The 24481-nt window shown below is 35.3% G+C and overlaps 1 protein-coding gene across 2 annotated transcripts; it reads right to left on the minus strand.

Moving 5' to 3' along the window:
* Positions 1 to 1561: 1561 nt before the first annotated feature.
* Positions 1562 to 23603, minus strand: gramd1c (GRAM domain containing 1c). Of its 2 annotated transcripts, XM_007249026.4 has the most exons (19): positions 23406 to 23603; positions 22003 to 22106; positions 20945 to 20986; positions 20449 to 20581; positions 20268 to 20368; positions 20087 to 20182; positions 19806 to 19886; positions 13804 to 13928; positions 12252 to 12408; positions 11522 to 11681; positions 10653 to 10802; positions 9953 to 10071; positions 9666 to 9808; positions 8626 to 8729; positions 6097 to 6264; positions 5844 to 5910; positions 5171 to 5290; positions 4530 to 4635; positions 1562 to 3341 (listed from the first exon to the last, which is right to left on the minus strand). In XM_007249026.4, the coding sequence occupies exons 2-19, from the start codon at positions 22093 to 22095 to the stop codon at positions 3273 to 3275; spliced, it is 2034 nt and encodes a 677-aa protein (XP_007249088.2). In that variant the 5' UTR covers positions 22096 to 22106; positions 23406 to 23603; the 3' UTR covers positions 1562 to 3272. The 2 variants fall into 2 exon arrangements, with proteins under 2 accessions (XP_007249088.2, XP_015461240.2); XM_015605754.3 differs by lacking the exons at positions 20945 to 20986; positions 22003 to 22106; positions 23406 to 23603 and having other exon boundaries at positions 20268 to 20348; positions 20449 to 20536.
* Positions 23604 to 24481: the final 878 nt, after the last annotated feature.

Here is a 24481-nt window from a genome sequence, read left to right on the forward strand (position 1 = left end):
TGACAGTTGTTTAAGGCAAATTACCTGATGAGGCGTTTCTCCCAACATGGCAACACAAACAAGGCCGCTGCCTCTTTAGTCTTTTGACGTCAGTACAGACACAGACCTGCGCTTTCAGAGGTGAAGTTTTACTGCAGCCTCACAGCCATGCATTAATGTAGGGGAGTAAAATGCTGTCTGTGCTACTTAATTTAAGTAAAACATGGGTTTGCTTACATATTTATTTTCCCAAAGCTACATTTTACCAGAAGTCAAACAGATACACTTATTTCTCCAGCTTGAACTTATTTTTTTGTCTTGTCTTGTACCACAAAAGTTACATTTTACTTGATTACATCAGGCATGGTTCATCACTTATTCTCAAATCTCCCTCTTGATTACTGTAGGGCACTGTTAAAGATAAGGTACAGCCTCCACACACCATGGATTAACTTAACACACACACTGTTCACACTAAGACTGAAACTAAACAATAAAATAAGTCAGTAACCTCCATCTAAGTTTATATTTTTAAATTCATAAAACTATTGTTTACTGATGCCATATTTTACTATTATCCTCTTTTTCGCTGATCATATTTATTTTAATGCAGATATTAATGTAGTAACCTTTGAATACTAGTCTAGGATAAAGCAGCATAGCATTCATTCGAGTCCTCAAACCAAAATTTACAGTTTTTTGTGTTGCAGCACTGAAAACCACCACTAGGTCTGAAAAAATAGCTGAGATAATAAATTAAATATTAATAAAATATAATAATAAATAAAAATATTAAATTTCACCAACTTTGTTTTAGTTGGCCTACTGTAATATTCGACCTACAAGACACACTTAAAATCCTTTACTTTCCCAAAAATCAACAGTGAGGCTTATAATCCATTGCACCCTTGGTCTAAATTTTACCAGTCAGGTTGTAAAGAGCCACTATGCTGAAGTACATCTTTATTCAGGAGTTTTAGAGTTTCTCCCACACAGAGACTGCAGCAGTATTAGCATTAACCGCTAACCACAGCACTAGCTTTTTCGCCGTTCAGAGGACATCTGACTGTAGCCTGCGTGTTTACCATGTTAAAACAAGTTACAATAACACTGCTGCTATCCGCAGCTAGGTCAGTTGCTAACTGTGCTGTTGAATATATCGGAAATGTAATCTTACTGTAAATAAACTGAAGTGCTTTTATCACCCAAATAAGAAGTTTACAGGAGAGAATTTTGTGTAGATTAACATCCAAAAAAATCTTAAGCTTATTATTTAGCAAAAACTTAAATTATCTTGTCTGTGGTATAATTAGAGATTTTGAAGAAATGACAATTACAAAATTTCCGTCTTGCCTCATATTATTTGTAACACCCTCCTTGCTTTGCTGTTTTAGCAACTCAAGTTGAGCAACAAGGAAGATGTTTCACGTTCTGATTTAATGCAGGCCACCCATGAACAAAGCTCTATCAGAGTCACAGCCCATCAGAGTTACAGCAGGAGAATACATCTGATAATGAAGATACAAACATATTTGCTGCATAGTAGAACACACACACAAACAACAAAAATAGTTCAACAAAATTGAGAAACACCCATGAATGGGACTTTTATTTAAGGTATAAATAGACATTACATTTCAATATCCATATAAGAAAGAAAAAAGGGATAAGAAATGTAAATTTCCTGAGAAGGTTTTAGAAAGCACAGGTCAGCCTTTGAGACAAATTAAAATGACCACAGAGCCAAACTCCATATACATACATAAACTATTAAACAGGTACGGTCAAGTTGCAGTCAATATGAGCTCCTGTACACTCACAAAATTATCATACAAATATAGTGTAAACATTATATGCATTTAAAAAACAATCATAAACTATAATCCTGCTGGCCCATCCTGATATTAATATATTAACCAATAAACTTTACTGTACATGTGGAAAGGCCTTGCAGAGGAACATAAAATATTCCAAAATCATTAAAACACCACACTCAAGGTTCCTTCATATAAACTAAAAATATCATACCTGTGGACAAGGGTTACAAATCCGCAGTCTTAGTGATACTAGTCGTATGTAAATAAGTATTTTTCCCAAAATCTATGCATTATTAAATGAATAAGATGTAAAACACAGTGATTGACAGTAGTTTGCTGTGAAATTCTCTATCCTAGAGAAACTTACCAAGTTATAATGGTTTACAGTGTTTGCGAATGGGGACAGTGTAGTGAACAACGTTTTAACTTAAAATACATTTTTATATAGTGAAAAGGTACACAAAAAGCGTTCTAAAGCAAAAAAGTCCCCAAAGAAAAATTGGAATGTCTCCATTTTGTCATCATAGAACTTTACATATAAAATTTATAAGACAAACAGGTTGACTGGTGTTTTATAAAAAATAAATAAAATGTTTGTGGATACAGTAACCGCTGTTGTCCATCATCACCACTGTAAAGATCCTTACATAAGATTCTCTAATATAAAAAAATTCACATCAGACTACATTGAGGCCACTGACTGTTTACATCTGACCAACTGAATTATACTGAAATGCTGGAAAAAATGATAAAATTATTATTCTCTTTAAATTATTCTCTTTAAATTAAATCTAGGAATAAGCTCAAAACAACAGCTTAAAACAACAGCTCAAAACCAGGCAGAATGTGCATTTAGTCAGTAGCAATCCTGCGCTAGAAAAGGATTCAAAAGTGCAATCATTAACAAATGTCTGCAAGCTTCAGAAGTTACTTTATAGCCACTGGCAAATTTGCAGAAGAAGAGTAACCTTTTCAAGCACTTTTTCACACCCTGATTTTGCAGTGCCATAACGGAATATGTATACAGTAATTATTGCTTTGTACAAGTTACTTTGTAACTTTTTTTGTTACTTCTTAACTTGGCACAAGATTATCAAACAGGATAAAAGCTAGCTGTGCAAATCAACAGGCCAAAACAAGAGAAGCTCAAAAAACAAGTAAACTGTAAGGCACATTAAAAATATTAATCAAAAAGTAAGCAGGCAACACCATTGAATTTAGGCCTTTCCTTCACAAACAAGCCTCACAGGGTCAAAGGGCCCGCACTGCTCCCTGTGCCCACTACCAAGCCTTACTTACTCAAACAATGCTTAAAAACATTACAGGTACCTGTTACCACAACACACAGGGTCTGTGGTAGTAACACCCAGAGGCAAAGAGAAGTCTCTGGAGTAATTGTCTCTATGGCAGTGTTCTCTGACATAGGCCTGTGGGCCGGATCCCCCGTACTTCAGTCGTTTCCAAGCTCTGTGGCTTTCATACTTGGTTAGAGGTCTTGTTGTGTCCCTGGAAGTTCTGCTGGAGTACCACTAGAGAACTGCGTAACTGTGGAGAGAAACAGGAGCCATCACGACCAGCACAAACAAACAACCTGCTCACCAGAGACCTTCCAGCATAATAAAAAAGAGACACGTTACACCAGCACATGCGGCAGCTCTTTTAGCGGAGATGGAAAGTATAGCAGCAACAATCCTTACAATATCAGAACTGGCACTAATTTACTAACTAACTTTTTGATTAATAATAATAATAATAATAATAATAATACAAAATATAAAGATAAATTAAATTGTATTTCAAGTCACTTTGGCCATTTGAATTGAGCTATTCATCAGAGAACACTCATATGATTGAAAGAGCACCTGGTGTTTTCTAAAGTTGTATACTGTATTTTATGTGTATTTGGATTTACAGTGCTTAATATTTTCTAAGGTTGCAGGCAGAAAAAAACATTATTATTATTCTAAAACAGCTCCACCATTTTGTGGTCTGAGATACAGGTTAGACAGTAACAGAACACTCAGTACCTGAGCTTCTTAAGGCTCTTTTAGGGTCAGTGTTCAGTATGAATACTAGTCTGCAGATATTTCATCTTTATTTGATCACATTTTTAAAAAGCTTACAAATACCGACCGAATGTAGCAATAACACTGAGATGGCAGTGGAGACAATAGTTCAAGCGAAATATGGCCACTGTCCCGTAAAAACAAAGAAGAAATAATGTTGGAATCTGAACTGTACTGTAGTGGAAGTATTGTTTAGCACTCATGCCAACATAAAGAATGAAAAGAATGTGATATTATTATTATGTATTACTGCACTAACTCCTATCTACGCTTAGGTTTATATATTCTTGTATATATTCTTGACAACTGTAGTAGATAACATCCTTATCTGAGGTTACAGCATTTTTTATTTTTATTTATATCTTATAAGGTCTAGATCATTTTTAAAGCCTCAGTTAGAATCTTCTATAGTCTTTTATTTCTTAATGCGCTTTCTTACTGTACCACCGATATTGTTGTTTGTTTCTGCTGTGTTGTGTAACTGCTACTGGCTGCAACAATTCCTTTGGGAACAATAAAGTATCTGTCTGTCTGTCTGTCACAGTGTAAAGAAGTATACATAAGTCTATAGTTAAAGGGGAATAAATGAAAAATGAATAGATATGTATATTTTCTTAATATTTTGGCTTCTATATATTTTGTGCATACTGCAACCACACCAACACACCTGTTCTAGCAGATTGATGGAGTCCTGTAGCACTGCCCTAAGTAAGCGCGTCTCTTCTGGACTTCTGTGGAACAAAGTCTGTCTGGGGCCCAGTTCAGGTGACAAACTGTGGAAAAAGGATCAGAACTTATTTATAGTATTTTTAATGCTTAAAAAATTTCTGGCATATCAAGAGGTATCCTTGTAGTACACTGTGGAAGCTCATATATTCTGTGTACAAACTACAAGCATCCCAGAACACTAGGGATTTGTCAGCCAGCAGTGCCCACAATTAGAAACAAACATGGTGAGGCAGCATTTAGCTCTCATGCTGCCCAAAGCTGAATCCAGCTGCCAGCAGATCTCAGATTTGCACTAAAAATCCACACACTTGGTCTCCTGCTTTTCATCATATTTCTTGTTTTTGTATAGTAATTTTATAAGCTATTCTTGCTTTAAATAGTCAATCCATCCTATGTTTACTGCAGCACATTATTTTCTTACATTTCTACAATTCATTTTTAGAGGAATTGCCAATTTACTTAAGAAAGAGTAAATAAAACTTAAAAATCCTGTTCTATACCTTCAACTAATAAACACCTACAAAGGGACGTTCAATTGTGCATGCAAAGTGAGTTCACAAAACCACAAGCGGTTCTTACTTGGCCTCAGCTCTCTCCCTCATACGCTGTTTTGTGCTGAGGTACATGCGGTGCGCCACATCCTCCATAGCCCACAGTTTAAAGAACAGACCCAGGTTCAGCACCGTCAGAAACAAAAGACTGGAAAACAAATCAACACAATTAGACAAAAACTGTAACATGAGTTGTTTTGATGAGCCGATGATGCCACTCTTCAGAGGAGATTCTAATAGGAGAACAACTTGCAATTGGCCACCTTAAATACCTTTTCTCATGATTGGATACACCTGGCTATGAAGTTTAAAGCTCAATGAGGTTACCAAACCAATTTTGTGCTTCAGTAAGTCAGTAAAAAGTAGTTAGGAGTATTCAAATCAATAAAATGATAAGGGTGCCCATACTTTTGCACCGGTCAAATTTTGGTTTAATGCATATTGCACATTTTCTGTTAGTACAATAAACCTCATTTCAATCCTGAAATATTACTGTGTCCATCAGTTATTACATATATCAAACTGAAATGGCTGTTGCAAACACCCAAATATTTAGAACTAAAAATTATTAAGATTAATAGGGGTGCCCAAACTTTTTCATATGACTGTAAATGGTTACTTGTTGCAAATTATGTTTGATTTTTTAAACTTTATGCAGTTATCTCACTTTAATGCTGACTGTGTGTGTGTAACTAACTTACATTAAGCTCATTCCAGCTATAATAAAGGTGATGTTCCACTTTTGCGTGCTCTTCATGTCTGCAGCTCCTGAAATGTAAAACCAGTCAGTGTTAGTTTATGGAGCTCATGCATTCAGACAGAGCATTTTCAAAGCATTGACTGGATTGAATAATGTTTGCTCAGTGTTTATTAATCACCACATGCACACACATACACCTGAATACTAAGAGAAAGCTTATAGTAGTTTTGGTGTTCAAAGTCAGTAAGTCGTACCCAGGTTGCCATCTCTGTGCTGCTCTGTGTCTGCCCCATACTGCTTGCCGGGCCGCATGTGCTCCTGCAGAGTGCGGCTGTACGTTCTCCTCCTTCTACGCAGGCCGCCCTTTCCAGCGTCACCTGATCCTTGGGTCAGCTCTGCCTCCTCCTCTAGAAGCTCTGACTCTATTGTACCAAAACAATAATACAGTTTACTTATTAGCATGTGATTACAGCACAGCACTTGCGTAGAGTTTACAAGCTGCTAAGAAACCAATATACATGAAATAGGCAAAACTTCATTACCACTCTCTACATAAATATAGTTTTGAATGTTGAATGTATGGATGTTGAATCCACTAGTAAAATGAGCATAGAATTTAAAGAATAAATTTTTTTTAGACACACATTATTTAGAATTTTGCCCTAGAATCAAGAAAATAACTGTCAAGAATGGGGGTAGATCACAAAGTATTGGCAATGCATAGCTTATAAATATAAAATATGTGTAAATTCATGTATACAGTGGGAAGAGAAAATATATATTTTTGGAATTTCATGGTTTTCTGCATATATTTGTCATTAAACATGATCCGATCTTCATTCAAGTCAAGGGTATTGACAACTATAATGTGCCTACAACAATAACTAAAAATATATATATTATTGCAGGTCTTTTTTGAGAACAATCATAAAAACCTCATAATGCTGGTGGATAAAGTATGTGGACGTGAGCCATACCTCACCAAAAAGGACTGAATTTTCTGTACCGTTACAACCCTATGTAGCAGACAAACACATTAATATTTCATAAGCGAAATGAAGTTTATAGGATTAGGCAGGTGCAGAAACTTTTCACTTCTCAAATGTCACTGTGTTCATCAGCTACATGATATATTTAACTGGAATTACTAATCCAAACAATCAATGAGTTATAGACGAAAATCCTGAAAATTATCAAGGGTGCTCAAACTTTTTGATACCACTGTAACAATATAAGAATCTCAGGGAATACTATTGCTGAAAGAACACTCAGAATCAAGATAATGGTTATATAAAATCACCACTAATTTTACATGAAAGCTTATGTATATATATATATATATATATATATATATATATATATATTGGTGTGAATATGGATCAAAATGTGTGCTTGATTAAAATTTGATTTTTTTTTCTTCTCAACAGACAGGCAAAACTGAGCCAGAGACAGTTTGATCTGATCAATCCTCTTAATTCCTGTCTTTTCCGCTAGCCCCTGCTTTGTCTGCAGCAGCAGAGAAGCTACTGGTCAGCCCTCAGACCCAGTAAAATTCAATCTGCACTCACAGACACAGCTGTGCCTGAAAATACACACCGAAAATACATAAATGCACTAGAAAATGGGACTGTATAAAAATGACATTTTTGTGGTATCGCTAGAACATGTTACAACACTGAAGTTAGAAAAGTCTAGTGAACACCACTACTGGTCCGCATATGGCGGATTGTGGTTTAATTCCCTACTAGACACCAAATAAAGTGATAGGGTATCCTCCGTAACATGAACTCCACTATAACATTCCGCTAACCTACCTCTGTAATATGAACCCTACTGTAACGTTACAATCACCTGCTTCTTTAACGCTGCACACATTAGCTCTGTAACAAACACCTCTGTTACTTAAACCACTCTGTAATGTTTTACAAACACCTACCTGTGTCACATGATCATCTCTTTTACATTACACTCATCTACCTCTGTAATGTTACACCCATTTATCTCGGTAACAAACACCTCTATAACAAGCCCCTCTGTAAAGTTACACACGTCTAACTCTGTAATGCTACACCCACCAATTTCTGTTACATTACAAACACCTCAGTGATATCTTCTTCTGTAGCCTAAATAAGTCATTTTGAATAACAACACCTGGCCAATGCCATTAATGCACTGCATACTAATTCACATTCAAATCACTACAATCATTATGTTAACAATAACATACTTTTTGTATTAGACATTATATATCTATTTTATGTTCGCATCAATTACAGTTTAAACACATATAAAATCACCACTAGAACAACTGCTCAGATAAAAACAACATGTACAGTATATGCACTGTCTAGATTGCTTAGTAATTGCAATTATTAATATTTAAAATGTTGGTATAATTGTCATTAGGTTTTATACTGCTGTAGGCCATTAAAACATACAACTAATACATATGCTGCTCAAAACTGGGGATTAAACTATGTGCACAGTTAAAAAGCCTCTAGCCTCAAGCTAAAAAAAAAAAAAAACTACACACAACATCTGCACTGAAGCTCCAGGCAGCTGGGTTTTGTGCAGAGTGAAACAGGACTGTAGATCTGCAGAGCACAGCACGACATGCACAAAATGCAGACCATGCTATAACAGGAAATGCATCAGCAATGATTTATAATAACACAGGGAGAACACATCATGTTGGAGACTAGGTCAAGAAGACTAGGGGATAGCAACTGGGAAGAACATATCTAAGCAGAGATGCAGAGAAATACTGAACGCTGAATACTTACCAAGGTGTCTGAAGTAATCCTCTAGGCCACTCCACGAGTTCTTGGTGATAAACGATTTAACAAAGCCCCAAGGTTGCTTCTTGTACTTCACATCAGTATAAATCCTGCGAAGAAAGCAAAACAATATGGTTTTATATGACTGGGCTAACTTATCTTAAACTTAATACACCATTACTTCATTTTAAATGGCAGAATTAAAGTCCCCAATAACACAGATCATGCAAAACTAAATTTTACTTGTGCTTAAAGAGAACAGATAATATAATATAATCCCTTTTAGCAGTTAAGCCCCATATTACTTGACAGTGTTCCAGCCTGGACCACCTTTTTGGAGTATAATTACAGGAAAAATAAAAGACCAAATACAGTTAAAAAAAAAAAAAGAACATCTCATTCTTATAAAAAAGACAAATGTTGGAAATTTTTGTTCTTATCAACAACATCCATACTTCTTCCACATGGTAAAAACAATCTAACTGTGAAAAGGTTGTGTTTAGCCAGGTGCAAACAGCATAAATATCACATTAAAAGTACAACATGTTTGGGACTCCTAAGCTGTCCTAGCACTCTCTATCACAGGGAGATAACAGGTTTGATCCCTGGTGATGCCAGAAAGTATAACTGTCAGCGGTCTCTCTGTGTGGGTAGGATGACCCTATAAATTACCTTTATTTGGCAATAAAAATGAACTAGAGTAACTTAGTGAGCGAGTTAAAGTGCAGTTAAATAAAAAGGTCAGTAAATTGCAGAATTAAGGTCCCCAATAACACAGATCATGCAAAACTAAATTTTACAGATAATATAATATAATCCCTTTTAGCAGTTTAGCCCCATATCAGACACTACTTGAGAGTGTTCCAGCCTGGACCACCTTTTGAATGTGATGCAATTCAGGGCAGCCAATTTAGTCTTATACATCATGCCTTCTCAGCAAGATTACAATTTATTCATATCTATAAATCAAAGCCTAATATTAATTAATTTTATAATTTATGTGATATATCAGTCAGGCCCCAGTCCAGAAAGAATACCAGACTTACCTTAGTCTACACTTGCGCTTGGAGTTGCGGATAATGCAGTAGCGATTCATAGTGTAGAAGTAGTCATGGTACGGAACATCATGTGTATAAACCTCAGTGTCCACCAGGTAGTAATGGCCCTCCCTAGACTCCTTATATAATGTCTGAAGAAAGCAACAGTGGGTGGTGTTTGTTAAATGGCAGCAACACACATACAGAGGAGGAGTTTTACTAATACTGCCAGACACACAAGCCTTAGAGGCACACAGGAAAGGAGAGAAAGAGAGAGGAGTATAAAGCGGACTAACCTGATTTTCTGTAGCTGTGGAATATTTGCCCACTAGTGGGTTGCTGATAGTGATTGTGTAATTTAGAGTCCTCTTCATAGAGCCAGAGGCATCCCTCTGCCAAGATGTACAGTTTGCACCTGCCAAGTGAAGGAATAATTATTACCAGCCAGAAGGAAGGCATATTATGTGATTGTATAATTACAGGAAAAATAAAAGACCAAATTAAAAAAAGAACATCTTTAAAAAAAGCTTTAAAAAAAAAAAAACATCTCATTAAAAAAAAAAAAAAAATGTTGGAAATTTTTTTGGGAATTATTGTTCTTTTCAACAACTGACTCATCCATACTTCTTCAACACGGTTAAAAAAAATCTAACTGTAAAAAGGTTGTGTTTACCCAGGTGCAAACAGTATAAATATCACATTAAAAGTACAACATGGTTGGGACTCCCAAGCTGTCCTAGCACTCTCTATCACAGGGAGATAACAGGTTTGATCCCTGGTGATACCCAGAAAGTATAACTGCCAGCGGTCTCTCAGTGTGGGTAGGATGACCCTATAAATTAGCTTTATTTGGCAATAAAAATAAACTAGAGTAACTTAGTGAGCGAGTTAAAGTGCAGTTAAATAAAAAGGTCAGTAGAGCATATTAAATTCTGAAATTCAGAACAATATGGAAAATGTTGTGATTAGACAGAACAGATAAAATGTAATATTTACCTGTGATCTTTCTTGCATTCATAAACCGCCGGGAAAAATATGAATCAGTGAAAAGCAGTTCAAACATTTTCTCAGCGCTGATACGGAAAGCCCTGTTCACATATAGCCTTCCCTGCGATGCCTGGGACACACAGTCTCGCTCCACTGCACCTAAGAAAAGCAAAATAAATGAACAAAACACACACATTAGCATAAACACACAGTGATGGCTAGCCAGCCAATAATACAAAAACCAAACATGCAAGTCAACTATAAAAAAAGCTGGTCTTAGCCATTATCCTAAGGTATTTTAGTATATAGTTTATGGTTCACGTATATATTTTAAAATATATATTTAAAACTCAAGGCCTTAAGGTATGACCTTACACTTGAAGAGATGAGATACAAAAAGCCTCTAATGTCCAATCATCATAATTAAATCATTTAATGGAATTTAATTTATGTCTAATTTTTTAAAGTTTTTTAACAAGATCAAAAGGTTGTTTTTAAAGTACAATTCAATTCTACAAAAGAAAAGTAATGGTTTCCTGATGTCACTGTTATATTTTACAATATGATCACAATAATTATGTAAATAGATAGACAGACAGACAGACACTTTATTGATCCCAATGAAAATGTAGGCATCCAGCAGAACTTGTTTTTTTCCACTATCACAAGTTTTTGTTTTTGCACAGACTAAACTGAATAATAATTTCAGCATTTATGATGAGCTGTAATATGTTTTCCAAAACCTCTTTTTTTATTTTTATTCATATTAATGTTAATCAAATGTTATTATTATTATTTCTTTCTCCTGAAAGTTTTTTTTAAATCTGGACCCATGATGTAGAATAAAAAAAAATAATAATGCACAGAGAGTCTCTCACCTTCCTCCATGCTGTCAGACAGACTGTTTTCTGAGAGTCTATCTTCATTGGCATTCAGGTCCAAGGAGTGAGAAGAGCGTTTAGACATTCGCTCATTGCTGAAGCGCTCTAGAGATAGGTCTGGACTGCGCTGACGAGACGCTGTGCTACGGGTGTCCTCCTGTCACCAATAATAGTAAACACACAATCTAAATCTGCAATATCTCTCCAAACCTGTATCAAATCAAAGCCCTCCAACAATACTCCAGTACAGAATTTACTTTTGATAGACAGTACCATGTACATACCACTAAATATAGATTAGTCAAGGCTAGAAATCTTATAAGATCATCAGACTGTGGCTAGAGCAACAGCTTGGAGCTAACACAAATAACAGCTCTGGGCTAGAGTGTTAGTTTGGGGCTTTATTTAGTCTAGTTGTGGTTTAGTGTTGATGTTAATAAGAAACCAGACAAGGCAGTTTCCCAAAAGCAAGAGACAGACAATCTCCACTTTGGTGTTCTGAAGTCTCCGATATTATTCCTTTCTACTGTTTAACACAAAAATATGGTTTAAAAAAAAGAAAAAAGAAATAATATTAACGTGACATTTTCTTTCACTTTTGAGAAACACCTCATTTCCACAATTTAAAAATATAAATTTGCTTTTGTACCTTTACCCACACTGTAGACTTTTTTTTTTTTACTACATACTCCATACAACCAACATAAATCTCTATTAAAGAACGTACCCCATTTGCAGAGAGAGTGCTCTGCAGTCCTACTGAAGACTGTGTGTCATCTCCCAGTGGCGTGGATGCCTCATATGAACTCTGCTCGTTCTGAGGAAGGCGAAGTGAGGAAGGTCTCTCCATCCTGCTGGTGTGATCATCTGCTTTCATGTTTAGGCTAAAAGAAACAGCATATAACATTTTAACAAATTAAAATTGAATAATATCTGTCTTAAAATGTCTGTTTCTTCACACAGTTCATCCAGTGTGTTTATATGCAATAGTACTGTCAGTCAACAACCATATTTCCTTCTATAAATAAAATGTATGCCCCTCCACAGCTGTTATGTAACCTGCTAATACAACTATAAAAGAAATCTCAATTCTAATTTGATAATACAAGTCATTATTTTATTTGTTTGTTGGCACAGATGTTTATTGAGCTAAAATAGGTTACACTGTTATATTAGTGTGTTATTTATATGACCAATTGAATAAATTTCAACAATCTAAAAGACAATTTCTGCATTCAACTGGAAACTAACGAACCAAAACCTGAAGAATTTGATTAAAAGTGAGTTATCAACTCGTCTAAAAAAAAATAAAAATAAAAAATCTTCTCCTTTTTTTTTTTCCTTCACTGCTGTCATTGTCACTGACATACATTAATAGAATGCATACAATTCCAGTATGAAACAGAGCATTGTAAACATAAACATTAAAATACAAGTAAAATACATAGATATACAGGGATTAAATCCAGTATTAGACTACACAGCATTTTAAACACTCTATTGCTTTTAAAGGCTCTGTGTGGTTGTCCCAATATTTGTGCCCCCTTCCTCTTTTAATAAGTGCAATTAGCTACTTCAAGTTGCACCTATTGCTGACCCACATGTGTAAATGCAGACACACAGCTTGTCTAGCTCCTCTAGAGAAGTACTGGCAACAGAATAGGACTCTCTGGAGCACATAAGCATGAACCTATTGGCATCATGTCGTCAAATTTTCAGGCATATACTAGAAGGTTTGAATCCACCAGCAGTGAGCAGTGGAGAAGTGAAGCTGTGTTCTTTGGAACGATGGTGCTCCATCCAGTACTTTGAGATGAGGTTGGGTGATTATCCAACATTGTGACCTTTGAGGCTTTGGTCATTAAATGCATTCAAATGTTCACAGCAATGCTGTAGAAATCTAGTAGAAAGCCTTCCCTGAACAGTGGAAACAATTAATCCAACAAGCTGGATTAACTATTTTTAAACACCCTTCCTTGCAATAAAAACAATGAATGAGCAGATGTTCCAATGCATTTTGACCTTGTACTGTATACTCAATCATCAGCTTTAATTTAGCTACCTTGGCTGGCTTTTATTTTGGTAGCTAGTTCAAAAGTCAAGGTCAACACACACTTGGATTTAATATGAAGGGCTTGTACTACCCAAATACTTAATGTTACAAAGAGTTACACAGAGTTACACAAAGAGTTACACTAGGGCAAAAATCTCTTTCCGTGGTCAACTATTAACCTTGACCACTATCACAAGGTCACTGGCCTGTGTCTGTGTGTGATTACCTGGTCTGAGTGTATGCACTTGTGTCTGCTGTCATCTGCAAACTCTCCATCTCCTCATAGCTCAAACCCAAGTCATTGCCATAATGCTGTTTGACCATCTGCCACAGCTCTTGCCTGGTCAACTGCTGTGGAAAGAATAGAAAAGCAAAGAAACTTCTCAGCACTACTTACATTTTCTCCGGGATTTCTGTCCGGGAGACCTCAACCAGCTCTTCACTTGATAGCAGATCACCCAACACTGTGCACCTTTCATTCCTCATGTTACTACGTCAAACACTCTCACTATCAGCCGGAAAACAGCCCTAACCTGCTTTGCAATAGCCTGTGCAGATGCAATCAGAGTAAAGCTGCTCAGAGTTACAACACTAATCTATGCTATTTGTCTGAATGTTTTTAGACGTCTGCTTTTTTTTCAGAACTCTTCTGAAAAGGCTTTACACTCGATATCAGAACACTGCTGCAATGATTTCATTGCATCTGTCCATAAGAGCTTAAGGAAGGTCAGGTATTGATGTTGGATGAGCAGTTATTGATCAAGGCAATGGATGAAGCTCATTCACTTCAAAGGGCATTATCCTATCAAAAATGACACTTGCCAATGGGCATCGTGAACTTACAGGGTCAAGTACAACCACTCAAGAGCATCCTGACCATTTGTTTGGCAGACAGACACACAAACACAGAGACACAAACCGATGTTCGACAACCCAAACCAAGACATTAACCATGATAACGAAACCAAAAAAGACTTACAGGGTCAAGTACAACCACTCAATAGCATCCTATTTGTTTGGCAGAGCAAAATAATTATTAATTCAATTATTGACTAATTGTATGACATAAGAAACTGACCCCAATCATTGTTGCTGAGGAGCTTGATATTGTCTATTGTGTTTCCTTGTGTGTTTGTTTCCATATGAATTAACTTCATTATATTTTTGCCAGTTACATAATGCCAATCAGTAAACAATGTCACCATACACAAAGTGGCCTGCAGTAGGTAAAAACACTAATACATCTCCCAAACTATGAATTATATCAAATTAGGCCAGGGAACACAATAACAGCACTGTCCCCAGGAAATTATATGTTTACTTTAACATGAAATATAATTATTAAAATCCTCCAGAAATGTAATTTGTTTTTGCATTGCTGTGGGACTCCAAATCCCATCTACGCTTAAAAAATATATTTTTCATAATATATTTAAGTTAAAATACACATTTTAGTTGTGTCCCTGGGTTACACTAATTCCTGTTACCGTAAAACATTACCTACCCCATCTAAAAAAACTGGAACATTCTACAAGTCACATCTACAACAGGAAGTAACACCAGCTGGTTCTTCTAAAGATCATGGGAAGACCAGAATTAAGTTTCCTCGTTTATTTTTCTGTATATTTGATCTTATTGTAACTTTGACTGAGAAAGTCAATCTCAACCCAAATTCCTGTTACCTAAATTAATTATTAGATGCTATTTGTTTATTTTTAAAATACAAATTTTAGGAAAATTTAGAATGTGCTCAGTGTCCTCATGCTATTAGCATTTTTCATGTTTTTGCTAATTCAATGCTAAAAAACTCATTCTTGTTACTTTCAGTCCTGTTCAGTTAAAAAATTAAAAGTAACAGAAATGATTGCCATTAACAGGACTGAGTATTGTCTCTTGGTTTATTGATTTATTAAGGTGAATATTAGATCATGTAAACCACTTTCTTGCAATTCAGTTTGGTTAATTATTTTTCCATTTGTTTAATAAATTGCATGATAATAAATATAGAAAAATACAATGTGCATGCACATGTAGTGTTTTTTTATCATAAATATCAATTATTTGAACATGCAGTCAACCATTTCTTTAAAGTAAATCTTTTTTTTTGAGAGAGAGAGAAAATCAAAGGAATAGGAAGAGCTTGTTACAGCAAGCAAATGGCATTAATTCAGCAGAATACAGTACAGATTAATTGTTCAGTAGAAGCCTATAGTATGTGAAAGAGACTGTACTTGTAGACAGTTTGCAGATAACTGAATGGCCTGGATGACTGCAGACTTTTATAGATAAGATCTAATCTAGTTTTTGTTTCTTTCATATCATGATTAACAGAGTTATAAAGCAAGGTGAAGCTGATACTGGGTGTTCCCCTGTGGACCATTAACACCACCTGCTTAAAAGAGAATGGCTCCACAACAAGTGCTGCTCTTACAGTCTGTGTTTTTACAATGAACTCAATGACTGAGTGAGAAGAGCTTCTAACACCAGACAAACGTGAACTTAATCTACAGAGCTGGAGTAAGAGTCGCTGACTCTCTCTGAGTCCGAAAGTTACTCAAAACTACTGAGATTAAGAGCGGGGTTCTAAAAAAAAAAAAAAAAAAAAACAAGCCAAAAACTGCCTTACCTCTCTCACACACACATATATACAAATTAATACGCCATATGGGGCGCGCGCGCAAACACACACACACACACACACACACACACACACAAACCGATGGTCGACTACCCAAACCAAGATATTAACCACGATAACGAAACCAAGAAAGACTGAAAACAGAACCATCTCTCAACTCCTGTGAGTTTTAGTCTAGACAGCACAGCACTGAGTTATTTTATCGTACTCACAGCAAGGTGTCGCTTACCTGTCGAAGGCCTTCAGTGAACTAAAGTAACCTGGGAGCTGTCACTACAGATAAAGCCCACAGAGACCAGGAAGTCCAGGAAGTCAGAGCAGCGCTATTTCATCTCCCACCCGTATTCAGACAAGCACTCAACACCTTACCACCACACACTCATGGGCGTGGTAGTGGGGGGAAAAGTGGACCTGAATACCCAGGGCCAGAGTAGGGAGAGGGGTCCATGAGAATCCTTTTCTTAAGTCCTGGCTTGGAGAGGGGCCCACTGATATTGAAAGTGTACAGGGTCCAGAATTTGCTACTATGCCCCTGCACACACTACTCAACATCTTATACTTATATTTGTCCTATACTTATATTTCTCTTAAACTCAATTTTCTCTTATATTTGTCATATACTTATATTTCTCTTATACTCACTTTTCTCTTATATTTGTCCTATACTTATATTTCTTTTATACTCACTTTTCTCTTATATTTGTCCTATACTTATATTTCTTTTATACTCACTTTTCTCTTATATTTGTCCTATACTTATATTTCTTTTATACTTACTTTTCTCTTATATTTGTCCTATACTTATATTTCTCTTATACTCACATTTTTCTTACATTTGTCCTATACTCATATTTCTCTCATATTTCTCCTATACGCTTACTTCTCCTATATACTCACTTTTCGCTTATATTTCCCTATACTCACTTTTCTCTTATACTCTCATTTCTCTCATATTTCCCCTATACTCATGTATCTCTTATACTCACATTTCTCTTATGTTTCTCTCATACTCATATTTCTTTTTACTCATATTTCTCTCATTCCTCTCATACTCATATTTCTCATATACTCATATTTCTATCATATTTCTCCTATGCGCATATTTCTCATATACTAATATTTCTCCTATGATCATATTTTCCTATATTTATTCAACTTTATTACAGGCCCTAGGCCTAATAGAGGGACATACAACATATACATAAAAACATACTATCAGTATCCTATACTCATATTTCTCTTATATTTCTCTCATACTCATATTTCTCTTATATTACTCCTATATGGATATTTCTATTCTTTCTCTCATATTTCTCCTATACGCATATTTTTCTTACACTTATATTTCTCTTATATTTTTCTCATACTCATATTTCTCCTATATTTATTTTTTCCTCATATTTCTCCTATACTCATATTTCTTTCATATTTCTCCTATACTCATATATCTCTTAAACTCATATTTCTCTTAACACCACTTTTACATTGGCTATTACTATAGATATCAATAAATCAGTCTGACTATATTTTTACTCGGATTTACACTGTGGGTGACTCAAATGACCCTTAATTATCAATATATCTGAGCATTTACAATAGACAGGAACTGACCAAGAAAAAAATTATTTATATTTAATCGCCATAGACAAATACAAAAATGAAAATAAACAAGTATAAAACAATTAAGATGATAAAATAAAAAATCTCAACAAAAGCAACAACAAAAACAATTAAATCAAATAAATTTAAGTGAAGCTAAAACTAGACTAAATAACAAAAATAATAAGTACTAATAATGAAAGTAATACACACACTTAATTAAGAAAATATTAATAGGTAACTACTAAAATAAAAAAATAATAAGGTGCGTTAAAAAGGCAAAACAAAAAAATATTTAAAAGTTAAATTAGGAACCATATGAATATTTTATTTCCCACCCGTTTTCCAGCAGGTCGACACAGCTAAAGCCCTGCCCTCGTGCGCTATGATTGGTTTGTTGTTCATACATCAAACATCATACACCAAACAGCAACCCGCCCTTATTATGAACTATTAGCCAATCCCAGCGCGTAAAAGGCGGGGCAGCTTATTTGCCCTTTCTCTGGATATAGCCCCTCAAATGAACATACAACTTCAGCGTCGCATTTCCAGATTAGTTAAGAGGAGTCTTTAAGTAAGAAATATTTACTTTTAAAGTCCATCTTAACATATATTAGCTTTGAAGCTCAGGCCTGTTATAGGCTCTATTTTTCTACGTATACACTCTTTTTTAAACACAAATGCATTTGTTGTTAAATAATAATATTTGAGAAGAAAAAATTTAATTATAATGTATAATACAATATATGTATACAATATACAAAGACATAAGTTAAATAAGCTCCATAGAGCAGAGTAACTGCACTTTTCACCTGCCTTTGCTCCCATGATTCATAGGTGGGACTTTTTTTCTGAAGGGACGACCTGTTCTCATGCAAAGAAGAAAACCACACCCAGAGATGTCACTGAACTTCACCTCCCTTGGCTGTTTCCTCAGTTTCACTCAGACCAGTTTCATGATTACAAAAACACTGCAGCACAGTAGCACAGTTTCAGATTTGTATCATTACATTAACATAAAGATTGGACTCTTAGTACTGACTAGGTTTAGTTTACACTGGGCATACTAGGTCAAAGGTAATAAGAGCAAGAGTCCAGCTCAGTCTGGGGATTTACCTGCTCAAACATATAAACTAAACCTGGTTGGTAAATAATGAGGAGGGAATTACCACAGTCTGCTTGACTGTGAATCTAAATAAAGTTGTGGTTTTTTTTTGTATGTAATTGGAGTCCAGGACCAGAAATAAATACGATTTACTCTAATGTACAGTGGCGAAATATATATATATATATATATATATATATATATATATATATATATATATATATATATATATATATATATATATATATATATATGCAAACTAAGTATTAAACAGGCTGTATTAATTTCTTTTTTTTTAATCTCATAAATACCACATCACAGCCACCTATTCAGTCTACAGCATTTTAGCTCCACCCATTCAAGCTATTATATTGTACATTCAGTACAAGCTATAAATAGTTTCTCAACCTAAAGTGCTTTTTGAAGAAGACAAAATATCACAATAGAGGGCGTGAGATTAGAACTAAGATAATTTACATAGTTGAAGATACAAAGAAGTTTAAATAGCCATGGAAAAAGTTGTTTTATAGCCCCTAAATTCAAATATTGGGAGACTCCACATTATATTGAGTATTTCGCTGCTGTCCAATGAAAACCATGTATCTTTATTTTTTGGCCTTTTTTATTTTTTTCTACTGTTTAAATCCTGTTGCCACTCTGTACAGCATGCAACTAATTCTGGATGAATAGAACAATATTATACTTGAATAAAAATTACTTGATTAAATCTTATTTTACATTGACATCCATTCAAATCTAAGGACATTTTTGCCTTCTCCTGAAAAAACAAGATTTTGGTCATGTTTTTCATTGGACAGCAACGATATGTGGTGGTCTGTGTGCAATTTAATTTAAAGTGGAAGAAATGTGAGTGGGAAATGCCTACCTTGTCCAGCAGTAAATTCTGCCATAGACGGAAAATGGTTTGGTAACTTTTCTCCCTTGCAGAAAACGACGTGAAGAACAGCTGGGAAAGAAAATGCCTAGAATTTCAAATGGTCATCATATGGTTTAACTTTGCACTAGACAGAAAGTAGAGTATGTACAGTATATGACATAACTTGTCCATAATACACAAAGCTTTAAAACCTTAAAGTAGTTTGAAGACATTTCCTATTCTAAGCATCTTATATACAAACTATTACTTGTAAAATGCAGTGCTCTTACCTTTTCTGAGTTGGTGTAGACCTGAATGGCATTCGGTATCAGCCGAGCTATCTTTTCTCTTGACATGGATGCAATATCTCTCATGTTTACCATGATCTACAGTAAAATAGATAAAAAAGACTATAACTCTCCTATCACTTTAATCTAATATATGTAATCCATGCAAAGCATTTGCGCTTACTTTAGTTCCCCAGAAGACATTGCTGTAGAAACAGAGCCAGTTCTCGGTGAGGTAGATGCGGCCTTGCAGTAAAATATCCCTCTGAAGAGCACAGGTGTAATCTGGTGAAAATACAAGTCTTAGAGGTACATGGTGGGAAATGTTATTTATATTTAATTCTATTAATATTAGTCTCTCTTACCCACTATCAGCCTCTCCAAATCAGCCAGTTCTTTAAACGTCCTCTTAAACTCCTCACTCCTCTGTTTGTAGCTGGTCGGTGACTGAGGTGATCCTATACATTGTACTGTGATGTCTGAGTCTTGAAATGAATCCTTAGTACAAACAATTATAAACAGTTAAAGTAAAAAACTGGTTTACCTGATTCATCAGTTGAATTATGACCTAAGTGAGGAATTGGTTGTTTGCAACCCTGCACTGATTAACATTAACACACTCAGTATCTGTTTCTATATTAGCCATAGCTCTATAGTTTGTGCCCATCACATTTTTATATTCATAAATTAGTACCTTTTATTTTAGCTAAAGTTCACATTTATTCCGTGTACTGTTGTTTTGTTCTGTTATTTGTTTGTACTGAGCGGGTCAACTGCCTAACGTACCTGTGAAAGAGCAGTAAATATATAGTAATGTGCAATGTATTATTTTTTTTATAGGATTAATAGTGTAATATTTACCTTTGTCCACAAGAGGGCAATCTTTTCCATTGATTCTTCAGTCTGTAATATTCATTTAAACAAATAACAGATAACAAATGTCATAAGAACAGGAGTGCAGTGTAAAACTGTTTTTAATATTTAAAGGGGAATTTAAAGCAGTTTTTATGTAAAATGGTTCATCATCTTATTATTTCCCTTTGACCTCTTTTGGACCCTATCTAAAATGTTTTTTTTACCTTGAATTTCTATTACTATATGTACATCATTATTGTAAGTCGCTTTGGACAAAAGCGTCTGCAAAATGCAATGTAATGTAATTTAATGTAATGTAATTGAGATTACATTGCATTACAGGCATTGTCTTTGCTTGTAATGAACCAGGCAACACATGTACAACCTGGTCATAGTAGGTTTAAACTGGGAACTTCCCGAATGTACTTCTCCATCTTGTGTATGTGGGTCCTAGTGACCCATTGATGTGCACTTGAAATTTCAACATTGAATCAACATAATGTCCTCAACCTTCTGCCTTTTGAATTAGTATTTTACATTTCATCACCATACAATTAAAAAAAACATGGCACCAATCTGGCACCAATTCTTCATCATACCTGGGGGAATGTTCATATTCTATTTGTTTTACTGTTGTGTTTTTGAAATCAGATGTTGAAACAGATTTGAAGTGGTGGGTAACACTCTTTATGCTCGGCTTTACTACAGTGATGTACGTTTATTGTTAACACTCTGTTAACCATAGGATTTTCTAGTTTTAGCTAAATGTAGTAATTAAAGCTTTTTGTTTGTACTTGTACAGTTCCTATAGTTCCCAGAGGTGTATTTTCATAGAGAGAGAATAAATTTTCCATCATGGCATACAGTTTTTTTTCCCTTTTCCATACAATTTTGAGCATCCTGAATGTGAGCTATGGTTTATTAAAGGTCGAACATATCAACACTGATTCACTTTTCAAAATCAACACCAAATCCAACGTTGATTCAACCATAACATGAACATTGATTCATCGTTGAAATTCTATATTTAGGCTGTTTTTAGAAGTTAAAATGAGTGTGTTTACCTCTTGCTCCTCTGAGTTCAGTCTAATCTCTCCAGACTGACTGCTCTCCTCAGACACATCACTGCCCGCCACTGACTTCGACACAGGGGTCATCTTCCTCCAGCCTGGGTTAACCAGCCAAAGCCACACCAGCCCCAAATAAGTATGAGTAAAGCAGGCAGAGTGAGAAAGGTTAAGTCTTGCTGCTTTGTGAACTCACATGACAGTGCTTTAAGCTATGTGAAGCACGGCTGTTCACAGCCATTGAAGGTAAACATGGACATTAAGACAAAGACAAAGAGTTACAACATGAAAAACTGGCTCATCCTGCCCAGTGAAGCTGAGCTGGGGTCGACACCTGAGGACATCCCAGTCAGTCTCAAAGCTGAGTCTGACACAGCAAAACACCAATTTACCTTTTATGGACTTTTTATTTGACAAGTTACATTTACTGTTAATAGGATGTCTGCTTACACTGTTACAGTATCATTATATATATATCATCTATCTAGGTGTATCATTCTCAGCACTGCAGTGACCCTAACATGGTGGTGGTTTGTTTCTGTACACTGCAAAAAGATCCATTGGCAAAACTAGACAAATATATGTAAATTTAGATGTGGGGTAAACAAAATGTTTTTTTAAAAAACATGCACTTAAAGCAAGCATAAATCACTAAATTTTCAACAGGTATAATCAGTATAACCTGACAGGTGACTTTTGTATGTATATTCTGTTCAAACTACTTAAAATATGGAGAAAAATCTAAGTAAGACTGATTGTGAGGATTATTCCTCAAATAAGCAAAATAATTTACACACATACAATGCTTAGTAAGATAAAAAAAACTAATCTTAGAAAAAAAAAGATTTACTTCCTTGAAATTAGATCATTTCAATTTTTAAGATTTAGTTTTTTGCAGTTTATGTTGTTCTGGCATTAGTGGATCAGACACAGCAGTGCTGCTGGAGTTTTTAAAACAAAACAGTTTCACTGCTGAGCTAAGAATAGTCCACCAACAGTGTCCTGTGAGCACTGATGAAGAGTATGACTAGATTATAACCAACACAAACAGCAATGATTTCAACAAGGTGGTCCAGGTATGAGTGTGTAATAGAGATGACACTGTGTTTTAGCTGTTCTATGTGGTCTTGTGGAGTTCTGAGAATTGATAAATAGGGTAAATGGAGGATAATATGTAAAATAGTATGCAGAGAAACAGAAGAGCTACGGTCTGTAATTATAGAACTACAAAGTGCTCATATATGGTTACTGGAGCTAAAAGTATAATAGATAATCGATGCATATACGTATTTATTTTCTTATTTGTATTTCATATTAATATTCCCTGTTGTTGTGTGAGCACGGGTTAGCTAATAATGTAATTTATTCTGAATCTGATGTTAAAGCTGATTGGCTCTTACCTGTGATCTCCTAAATCCAGGCTAATTCCAGCACAGGTGAGAGCACATCAACAAGAAGAGCAGCAGAAGAGTCAGCCAGATTATTCCTTCCACTATAGTCCTGCAGTGAGAAGTGTCTGAAGAGAATCACCTGCAGTGTTGCTGTGCTGGAGAAGCAAACTCACCTGGCAACAGCCTAACCCCTCAAGAGAGAGCATACAATTCATCCCTGACAAAAAAGCACGCTTCACACATATACATACATTCATACTGCAAGCATCATTTAGAAATCAGAAGTGGGTGGAGCCAAACAAAGACAGAACTATCAATCTGATGTTTTCATCTTGTTGAAAATAGAATGGCGTGTCAAATCCCCCCATTCCAAACCAAGCAGCTATGATCTGTTGTATGTAAGGGTATGTAACAGATATCTAGGCCACTTAAAATAAAATTTGAGGTATATTTGCCTGATGTGGATAACTTGAATAGTAGAATAACTATGTGTAGAATTATTTGATCACATGCACAGATGGACTATAGAAATGCAATACGGAAAGATGAAGTAAGATATGACAACAGCAGTATTCATGGCAGTAGTATCAGTACAGTGGAGTTGAGCAGCAGCATTCCAGAGAACAGGTGAAGTAATGCAGCAGGACCCGTTCAGCAGCACTGCGTCACACACCCAGAAAAAATACTGCATTCATCACTGCTGTTTCATCACAGGTCAACACGAGCAGCACAGGACATTTCAGTGTTCAATAATCCAACCATAAGTTTGTCCAAAGAATAACATAAAGAAAAAATATATTTAATATTTTTTTGTATAATTCAGTGTTTGAGATGTAAATAATGTGCAGGTGATTTTGATTTTGAAGTGGTTAATGAAGCTTCAGTTCACGAAAAGAAAAGAAAAAAACTACAGTAAACCTTCTCATTCAATGTTTACATTTTTTTCTTTCATTGTAAAATTAAGGAAACCATAAAGAAATAATGTATCAAATGCAAAAGTGCAAAACAAACCAAAATACTCTGTGAAGCACTTAGGTGGCTCTTATCTTGGGTGCTGTTAACTTGCTGTTTCTGAGGCTGGCAAC

This window comes from Astyanax mexicanus, chromosome 1, assembly GCF_023375975.1.
Source record: "Astyanax mexicanus isolate ESR-SI-001 chromosome 1, AstMex3_surface, whole genome shotgun sequence".
Lineage (NCBI taxonomy): Eukaryota > Metazoa > Chordata > Actinopteri > Characiformes > Acestrorhamphidae > Astyanax > Astyanax mexicanus.

Coding starts and splice junctions, on each gene's coding strand:
- gramd1c (XM_007249026.4), bottom strand. CDS start 22,095: ATGACCCCTGTGTCGAAGTCAGTGGCGGGCAGTGATGTGTCTGAGGAG. Junction 11,682..12,251: donor GCACTCTCTCTGCAAATGGG/GTACGTTCTTTA, acceptor TATTGGTGACAG/GAGGACACCCGTAGCACAGC. Junction 3,342..4,529: donor CCATCAATCTGCTAGAACAG/GTGTGTTGGTGT, acceptor TTCTCTCCACAG/TTACGCAGTTCTCTAGTGGT.